The sequence below is a fragment of the Belonocnema kinseyi genome, chromosome 5, assembly GCF_010883055.1.
Source record: "Belonocnema kinseyi isolate 2016_QV_RU_SX_M_011 chromosome 5, B_treatae_v1, whole genome shotgun sequence".
NCBI classification, from domain to species: Eukaryota; Metazoa; Arthropoda; class Insecta; order Hymenoptera; family Cynipidae; genus Belonocnema; species Belonocnema kinseyi.
The window spans coordinates 40,322,791-40,333,379 of record NC_046661.1 but is presented as its reverse complement, the minus strand read 5'-3'; the positions used below and the strand labels follow the sequence as shown (position 1 = coordinate 40,333,379).

Genomic DNA, 10,589 nt, shown 5'->3' with positions numbered 1-10,589 from the left:
AAAAAATATTTTTAAAGTGTTATTATTGAAGTTGACCTTTTTAGATAGCAAGTGATAGTATATTACTTATAATTACTGCGGTTGAATTTATAGATTCGGTAATGTTAATTTTTCCTCCCATAATATCAGAGGTTAAGGTTGTAGATCTTTTTAGTAGATTTACAAGATTTACTTTGATATCTTGAGAGGGAGTATTTTTAACGGGGACAATAGTTGCAGTACTTTTATTTTGTGGCCTGGAATTTTCTTGGCTATAGGATGGACACTGACAAGTGGGATGTATTCACGTATATAATTATCTTTTTGAGCCGCCTGAGCGGATTCTTTTTGCATGTAGAACTTTGATGCGCTCCACTCCACTTCACACAGCGTGGAGTGGCGTGACACACGTCAGAGACATGGTGGAACCTTTGGCACTTAAAGCACTACTTGTTATCTATGATCGAATTTTTATTTCAATTTCGGAAAAGACATTTTAAAGCCATTAGAACATTTAAACGAGCTAGCTGGACCTTCAAATATGTCTGAGTGCCTGTGGAGAATTTATCAGAGCTTCTCAGAGCCTTGAGAAACTTTAGCATATACTCTGAGATTTCTATCGGTAGAGATGTACTCAGATCTATAAAGGATTTTGAGTATAAATAGAATAATCGTACAAATCTAATAAAAAGGGATTGAAGATTCACGTTCTGTAGCTTGAAATTGATATAAGTACCTTGTTTAGTGTCATTTAGTTCTTTTTTCCTTCTATTAATCTCATCGACTTGTACGATAAAACAACTTGACTTATTAGGCATAAATGAATAATTTATTCAATGCTCACATTTAAAAAAATATATATTTCCTAAAACTATTCAATTTTTTCCATGATTTTCTTATAAGTTGCCCTTTGAACTATTTGTTAATAAATGATTTGAAATATTTGAATTAAATTTGTTTCATTTAAATTTATAATTTTCTATCGGATCTATCGTTCCTCTACCGGTTAATGCTGATTCATAATCGCTACTGTACATGACCGAGAAAAAAATTACGTGGCCGATTAAAAAAGTTGATTTCTTATTCAAAACCCACTCTAACCTATGGCGTCTACCCATTCAAATGCAAGTGAATAGATTTTTGTTTGCTGGGTTGGTAAAGAATAATCAATCGAAAGTATAACAGGCTTGTAGGGTATATCTTTTATCTTGATAGCAGCGCTATCTGATACGCGAATTATTGGGCATCTCAAAGTTATTAGAGAAATGTTAATGAAGAAGAGCAGTAAATATAAATTTATTTTAATCAGAAATACTATACTGAGGTCTAAAATTAGTTATTTATTATAAGATTTCTTGTTAAAATTGAATTCAAATTCGAATTTCTTCCCAATAGTTTCAAATTGGCGGCGCTCTCATAGCTACCCAACAAGCATATAATAATGTCGCACCGATCAGTCATTATTTCGAGGTTATGTTCAGATTAACCTGTTTGCCCTAATCGCTATAAGTATATGTAGGCAATGTCAATTTAAAGTTTACGCATGTAATATTTTATTCACTTTATTTAAAAGATATCCTGTCTATTGATAACATACCTTTTTATCCCACAAATAAGCGTTAAACACAATTGACTGTTCGCCCACTAGAAGCGCAGAATATTATTATTTTATAGTATTTGTCACTCAGCAGCCATTCCATAATGTTATTGGCACAGAAAAAAATTGAAGTTCTCAATTGACTTCTCAGACCACATGACTCACTTCATTATTACTAAAACACTTTTATTATTTTTAATTACTACATAACATAACCTATATTTTTTTACACTTTTATCCATTTGAAGTTTTGAACGCAACCATGGAATGGGTACGAGAACAAAATTACGTGGCTGATTAAAAAAGCTAATTTCTCATTCGAAACTCACTCTAACCTAAGGTCGGATATCTGGAAATTCAGTGACACATACGCTATTCAAAACACCTAGTATTCATAATATACTTGTTCTTATGCCGTAAATAAGCGGTAAACACAATTAACTCTTCGCCCACTGGAAGTGCAGAATATTATTACTATTTTATAGTATTTGTCATTCAGCAGACATCCCATAATGTTATTGGCACAGAAAAAAGTTGACGTTTACTTCTCAGTTCACATATCTCATTTCAATATTAATTAAACACTTTTATTATTTGTAGTTACTATGTAACATGACCTATATTGTTTTGACACTTGTATCCATTTGAAGTTTCAAACGCAACCATGGAAACTATGATAAACTTGATCCGAAGATGCATGAACTTGACCGAATGGCCGATCCGAATGCAACTTTAAAGGCGCGAAATATGAAAATATCCCTGTATAATGGCTTCTCCCCTGCTATTGTGCAATTCGGGTAGCATTCTATTCGCCATGTATGTAAGCCCCAGCGTGTCCACCCTGTATGAATGAGCAATGTTAGTCCGAGGTACGTAAATAAATATAATATGCATTTTGTAATAATGTTGAACATAATGTAGAAAATCTCACATTTTGAGCAGAATCTTGTGCGAAGCACGACATACTTGACGAGAATGTGCTCGTTAAAGGCGAAGGAGCTTCAACTAAGGAGGATCCACAATCACTAAATTATAGTTGTCGTTGCTGAGAACCAACATTCGCGCGCCCGAGGCGCGCCTAGCATGCCTTGATAATGTGCCCGCGCGAAGGGCAGATTTTTTTACTACGTATTAGTCGATAATGAAGCAAAAATTAAATAATTACATACCCAATAAATTTAGACTCGTAAGAACAACTTCCATTTTATAGCGTATACTTGTGGGTCCTTCATAATGTATGTCCAGCATTATATCGTTCTTCTCATCAATGGGTATAGCCAAAATGTTTGTCATGTAATTGTAAAAATCGCAGGAAGGTGGACAGTTACAAAACATTATCGGCTCCTCATCTTCGATTTGTTGAATGTCTCCCGGTATTTGATAATTTGTGAAAATTTCTGGAAATAATATGCCATGAAATCTATATGGATACGAAGTTCTCCTGGATTATGTTTTTTTTATATAAAGCTATTATAAGAAAAAATTAGTCATATCAGTACCATTGTGTTTAATCAAGCAAATAAAATCCTTTACATTGCACTCCCGAGTTTGGCCTGGAAATTATGGTTCGTTACTAAAAGGGATACAGGTATCTATGAAAAATGAAAAAAAAAAACAAATTCATTTAATAAAAGTTAACACGTAAAAACGCTCTTCTTTTTCTCATGTTTATAAAGAAGAATAGTCTTATTTATCGATTGTAGACAATGAAGAACATTTCCTCGTCTGCCTTCGGTAAAGGAAAATCCTTCTTTATTACGGTCGTAAGAAAAGAATAACAATGTATACCCTTTATGGAAAGAATGATTCATAGAAAATTCTAACTTAATATTACTTGTTTGAAAATAATACGACGGGTTGCATGTACAATGTTTATTGACATGCATACGTCTACAATCAGAAATACATGTTTCCTGATTGTAGATCTTCTTATTGGTGCCATATCTGCAAGGAATTTTTTCTGGGCGAAGATTAAGAACCTCTTTAGTTGCGTACCCGGAAGTGCACCTTAAATTTACACTAAGCGACATCCCAGCTGCTATTGCTTGACCCGTACTTGGCCATACTTCTGGATGATTTATAAGTAGAGTCCCACCACGAATAATATCTGAAAATAATTTCACCCACGCTCGGAAATGTACTCATACTTCAATCTTCCCGGTAAGACGTGCATTGAAATAGATTGAAATTATTTCAAATATGGTCAAATTCACAACGTTTTAAATCCATATGGATGTGATTTTCTGCCATTAACGTTTTACTTCATATGAACCTCAACTATTTACGTCGCATTTCATATCTGACAATAAACGAATACATTTTAATTCTGTTGAATTAAGTAGAAATTGAAGGAAAGTTAGTCCTGTTTAATGTTCTAAGGCGAGGAAGAATTCTGAAGTCAATTTAATTCCTTTGGTAAATTATAATTGTCAACATTTTAATCCAGGAAAATTCGATTTGACTCAAAGTATGTAATACAAGTCAATATCGAGCAATTCCTCCAACGACCAAATTCACAACACTTTGAAATCAAACGAATGTAGGTTTTTTGACACATTTGAAACCATTTTCATCCACATCAATACACATCTTCTTAAAGCAATGCATTATAAATAAGAAGCTTCGTGGCGCTTCGTGCGAAAATAAGTTAGGAAATTAAAAAAATGTCAGTAAGGTAGGAATCTTGCCACGTGATCCACTCATCACATGGCCTTAACAAGTTGTTTTTCCCACGTACCTCGGGTGGGTGGTGAGGTAGTTTTTCCCAAATGCAAGGTAAATTTTAGTCCACTTCGGTCACCGTACCCAGATGTTATCTCAATACCTTTTGTGACAGTACGCAACTTTTCTGATGTAGCAGAATTGAATGAATAACAAAATCCATATTCAGTCTTTTGTAATTCAAAAATTTCACAACATTCCTTGTCATCATAACGCCACCAACATGCTGACAATATATCCTTGCAGCTTGGAACGACTTTGAAAAGAAGGTTAGTAACATTTATATCTGTAACATACGGGTAATGTTGATATATAACCTACATGTAACATTCGTGCAAAATGCATGTAATGTACGCAGTTTACGTGAAGGTAATTAAGGTTGTATGTAAAAAAATCAATCTCTGGTTGAGTTTTTTTAAAAAAGAGCTATATTTAAATGAAATAATGATTTATATGCTAAATTAATTTCAAATTTTTTAATCATACCGTTGCGGAGATAATTAATGTCAAAGTTGACTACTTTAACATGTAGTTCATGAATAGTGCATAGGCACTCTTTACATTTTAATTTATAGTGATTAAACGCTCTGGTAGAGAAATTAAAAAAATGTCGGTATTAGCGCTGCTTGAAAATAAAAATTAAAAAATATATATCAAGTTTTTCCACCGCGTAGTTTCGTAAATAATTCAATGAAAAACATTGAAATTTTAGTTACTTTCAAACTGATAAACATAACAGTATCGCATAGCAGCAACACACTTCCCTCTCTCCACCTTATCTGCTGTACGTATACACACAACCTACGAATTCTATGCCAGTAGCGCACAGAAATCTTCACCATGCGAATCCGTGAGATTTTTTCAATGTAATATGGCTTGACGGCGCCCCACGGAACTCTACTATTTGTACGGGCATGGGATTCGCATACAACCTTAAATGATACTTATATTAAATCCATCAATAATTCTGATAGAAAATTAAAAAATCAATTCAGCGTTTATGTTAAACTTGCAAGCAATTTTTTTCTCTCATTAGTCTCAATCTCACCCCCAAGCTCCATAAGTGATGCATTTAGTAGAAAATTAACTTCATAAAACCGCGCAAAGGCCATACTTGATAAAGTTGTAAGCAATTTTCGAAATAATTGAATAGAATTTGTATTATTTGAGGGCACGAAGTCTCTTTCTGCCTCCATCGCTTTTTTCCAGTCTACTCGATCCCGTGGACAAATTGTTACAGCTGGAAATGGTATACTGGATACTTTATAGCTTGTCGATTCTATCACAGTAACTGTTGGTGCATCCTGAAAAGATTGCAAGGTTAAAACAAACACGTAAAATGTAAATAACATTTGCAAAAAATTAACGCAACTTGAGTGTGATATTTATTTTAAAATCATGTAAGTGAAAAATAATATTTATAACAATGAATAACAGATTTGTGGCAGAAGAATCAAAATCTTATACAATAATTAAATAAACCTGAAATTCAATAACTAAATATAATTACTTGAAATTGGGCTGTCACAATGCAAGCAGCATAAGTTGTAGCTACAATCGACGTTACGAAAAATAGAAACCAAACGAACCTCTCAATGGTGTAAAACTGTGGATCTAATACATATCTCAAACCATGAATGCTACTATTTTCAATATAATAGTTCAACAAATATGAAGGTTTTTTAAGCCTTTTCCCTTCAATCTGCTTTTCGTCACTTTTCTTATCAGCTCCCAGTCGGGAATTTAATTTTCGACTCATCAAATTTTTTGGTTGACTTCTTGCTTTTTTCTTTCCATGCCGTAAGTCTACAACAAATAAATGAAATAAAATTAGTTAAAAATATTGAAATAGCAAAACCCATGTGGAAATAACTCAGGTTAGCCCTAATACAATAAGGTTTCTGATCGGGGACTAGCCGGGCTACGTTTATTTTTTAAGAGCCTAGCCGTTCGCTGGTCGGGGACTCACTGGACAAAATTTTTGTCAAAACCCCAGTCGGGGGCTGACTGGGCTCTGATCAGACAAATCTTATGATCGTATGTTCAGACGGTAGTTGGCCGGACGCTGATTGGCAATAACAAAATTGTTGAACTTTGTTTATAATTTAATTACTTTCTCTGATTTCATTAAAAAATGGATCCGTATACCCGCATGGATGTTCCACGCCTGATAATATATTGGCTGAATATCTTTTTCACACCACAAATTTTAAGGTTTCATGAGTTCAGACTTTCAAACCATGCATTTTGTGACGAAAATTCAAAGACAATTTTTTGAAATTCGAACAGTTTTTTTTAAGATAAAAATTCTAAGTTCCATCTTTATGAAAAACTGCAAATATTCAGAAAAAATTACATGTTATATCAATCTTAAACGCTGTAAAATAGTATAAAAAACCTAAAAACCAAACCTTACACGAAAGTCAAAAAACTTTTATCATTAAGAAATTTTCAACGTTCATGATTGAATTTCTGAGTCCCGTCGTTGAAAACTTTAAATGTTCATAAAAAATTACATTTCCTGTCATTGTGAAAAGTTTTAAAATAGTTTAAAACGGGAAAAAACAAAATATCACGCGAAGAAAAATTGTAATCGATTTAAATTATTTATTTAAAAAGTATTTTACTGATACTCCTATCAAAAGTTCGTGTATTTTACATTTACATAACGTCGCATAATAATAAATAATTTAAAAAACAGTACTTAAAAGTTGGTACTTTAACTTTTCTGAACTGTAGCTTATGGGGATGGATTTTTCAACGAGTTTCAACTTGTCGGTTTAGTGCAGTGGTTAGCACTCCCGACAGCTAGGCGTTAGATTTAGGTATAGATATATGTAGGTTCGACACCCCGTAGCGTTAGAAACTTTATTTGTGATGTAATATTTAAAAATGTAATATATGTATGTACTCTAAACAGGACTATTAATATTCAAAGTCAAAATACTCGCAATCATTTAATATTTATTTTTAAAACTTTTTTGTCTCTCAAAGTCTACGTGAAAATAGTTAATGTTGCCTCTATGCTGCGCGTGTGGAATTTTATATATTAATATGCTCCAATTCTACAGTAAAAAAGAATCAAATTGATCCCTTAACTCAGTGACAGATGCTCTTCATACAATTGAAACACGAATCACTTAAATCTAGTAAAGCAGCAATTAATCTTGTCCGGGCCATGGTCGAAATCCCTGGCCAGCTCCCGGCCATGCTCCATGGCCGGACGCTGGCCAGCGGAGCGTGACGATGCTGGTCGAATTCCGACCAAAAACTCCGGCCAGCTCCCAACTTAAAGCCGGGCTCTCCAGCCATAGACTGGCCAGCTCCCGACTTAAATTTCGACCCAGGAATTTCTTAATGAAGTTCAAGTTTATCTCACCTCCAAAATAATAAAGTGTTCTGTTGTAAGGCTTAATCATTTTTCGTTTCGTTTAATGCCCTATCGTTTCGAAATTGGCTTGGTGTTGGTTGGTATCAAAAATAAAATATTCATAAACTGATATTTCACACTGTGTAACGTGAGGAAAGAAATCTTGTCCTTCATTTCATAATCAGGTTTTGTAACAATTCTTTAAATTGTAAGTGAAATAAGAAGAGAGAAAATTTTGAAAAAGAAGACACTTTCATTGTCAACGTTAAACCACAACTAATGCTAATGATAACTTTAATATAAAAGCTAGCAGAGATATAGCTGCGATTATGGAGCAAACTGTTCGTGACAGTGCAAAGCAAGTACTGATGGAACGATAAAAATATGTCTCATAAACAAAATGGATTGAAGGAAAACAGATCGATTTTACTAATTTCTCCAAATAAATTATTTAAATCTCTAAAAATACAAACCTTCATCTCACTGATTTTTTAAAACCTATATATACGTTATTACACATAGAAAGGGAAAAAGAATATGAGACAGTTAGCTAAAAAAATAAGTTCATTTTTTTCTAAAAGTGTGAGAAATTTTGTAAATAATTTGTACTGTTTCGCTGAATTTTAATGAAATTATACTTTTTATATAAAATTTAACAGTGAAGCTCACTTTTGTAATCAATTTCGATGCTTGGTTTTGTATTAAAAAAAAAATTATTTTAATGAATGTTTTTCTCGAAATTGCCCGATTCGAAATATTTCATATATTTGTTTCATGCTCTGTTAATCCTCTTTGCGACCAAATTTTAAAATTAGTATAGGATTTTTCGTATTTTCGAAAATTATATATTTTACTGTTAAATAAGTTAATGAACGAACGTAACTGATATATTTAAACAAATTGAAGATCTGCAGATTTGAGAACATCTGATTAGTCCGCAATCGTAAACAAACTGCTTTTTTTCAAAGAACATTTTACATAAAAATGAATAGTTCACTTTCTTTACAAATAACGTATAAATAGTGGCGAAGTCCTAAAAAAATGGCCTGGCGGTACTATCATAGAAAGTTGGATACCCGGGGCAAAATCCTAATACTCGGCCAGTCCTCCCTACATACTCTGTCACGAAAAATAGTGTTCTGCGCGAGGTTGGAAAGAGCTTTGCAGTTCTCGTTTTCCTCGAAAACGCTCGAAAATTGCGGATTCGGAAATAAGTAGGTTTCCGCGATCATTAAAGGCACTTTAGCGAGCACTTGTGAAACATTGAATATTTGTTTGAAATATCACGACGTGCTCGCTCAGTACTCTAAAATCATCGGGCAAACTCGGTTTGACAGAGTACGGAGGAGGTTTTAGGATATCGCGGAAGCCTACTTCTTTCCGAATTCGCAATTTTCGAGCGTTTTCAAGCAAAAACGAGAACTGAAACGCTCTCTCCAACCTCGCACAGAACTCTATTCTTCGTGTCAGATCATGCAGGGAGGAATGCCGAGTATTAGGATTTTGCCCCGCATAGAAACATATGTAGGAAATCCTAGCGATAGTTTAGGGCCTTCTAGTTTAGATTTTAGAGTTTAGACCGTTAAAACGAGGACCCAAACTCAAAATTAAACTGTCTGATTTTACTTCCATAACAGCAATATGATATACACGGATATCCCATTCAATCCTATTTAACTCCCAGGTCGTACCAGCGATAACGCACAGATATCCTGCAAGACGGAAATTTGGATATCGGCACGATATCCTGAATGCCTATGAGATGTTTTCGGGACATGCGAATGTACCATGTAGGATATTAAAGTTTTATATGTATATCCTACTTGGGACATTTGAATATACCAGAAACGTCCAATGGGCATCCCGGATATCCTGGGGATATCCGAATTTCCGTCTTGCAGGGTATCTGTCGGGTCATCTTTGGGATATCCCTAGTATAACCTGGGAGATAAATAGGATCGAATGGGATATCCCGGTACGTTATTGACAATTATTCAATCCTTTTTGAAACCGTTTTTGTCCTCGCGTTTTGAAAATGTTATAAAAACTAATTTGTTTAATTTGTTTATCATGATTAAATACATACCAAGGGCCAAATTTACCAAAAATTCCGCCCTGGGCACTCCTATTAAAAATGCTGCCCTTTAATTTTGAACCTATATGAAATGTTTTTAAAAATCTTCATTTCGTGTAATATACAATTCATATCTAAAATAAAGTTAAAACACGTGGTCCACATGTATCAATAGTTTAATTATGAGAGAATAATTACATAAACGTACACGTTTATTCGTAAATAAAATTGAAAGATGATGAATAGGATAATTGTTTAAGCACGGTAAACCCTAGTTAATTCTCTCGTATTATCGCATTATAAACAAAATCTTACGTACCTAAATAATGAACAAAATCACTTGACAAAACTTTAAATCTACATTTAAAAATTTCAATGAATGAACAAGATTATTGCTGACAGATAGTTTCGATACATCATTTTAAATGCAAACACGTCTGGATTTTTTCCGCGAATTGATTGATCAAATCTTCACAATCCAAGCGTTGAAGTAGCTCCGACTCAATGCACAGAATAGCTAGGCAAATGTTCAAGTGTTTTCACTTGATTGTGAATAAAATCAAAGCTAATCACAGTAAGCAGGAACTGGACAATGATGTAAATGTTGGCACCTTGAGCTATTGTGGCTACTGCGCTTGCTTTAGGCCCACGCGCTGGTTAGTCGTAGTTGGCGCGCAATTCGAAATTGGTTAAAAAAACAATTTCTACAATTCAAATAAATAATTATTTTAAAATACAAAAGAATGTATGCAAATATTATAAACTTTCATTCAGGAAAGAGAAAAATATATGACACGTATATATTCAAATTAACCGTGTTAATTAGAATATATTCGTGTTATACATTT

The 10,589-nt window shown here is 33.6% G+C and overlaps 1 protein-coding gene across 1 annotated transcript in view; it reads right to left on the bottom strand.

The window, feature by feature from the left end:
* The window catches only part of LOC117172372 (pickpocket protein 19-like), a 20,687-nt gene extending 10,376 nt beyond the window's left edge, over positions 1-10,311 (bottom strand). Inside the window, exons 1-7 of the mRNA XM_033360227.1 lie at positions 10,061-10,311; positions 5,808-6,103; positions 5,346-5,601; positions 4,314-4,583; positions 3,411-3,683; positions 3,076-3,129; positions 2,746-2,973 (exon numbers count right to left, since the gene is read on the bottom strand). Of these exons, the coding sequence (XP_033216118.1) occupies positions 2,746-2,973; positions 3,076-3,129; positions 3,411-3,683; positions 4,314-4,583; positions 5,346-5,601; positions 5,808-6,056 (1,330 nt within the window). The 5' untranslated portion in view covers positions 6,057-6,103; positions 10,061-10,311. The remainder of the gene's footprint in view (positions 1-2,745; positions 2,974-3,075; positions 3,130-3,410; positions 3,684-4,313; positions 4,584-5,345; positions 5,602-5,807; positions 6,104-10,060) is intronic.
* Between the last annotated feature and the right edge of the window lie 278 nt (positions 10,312-10,589).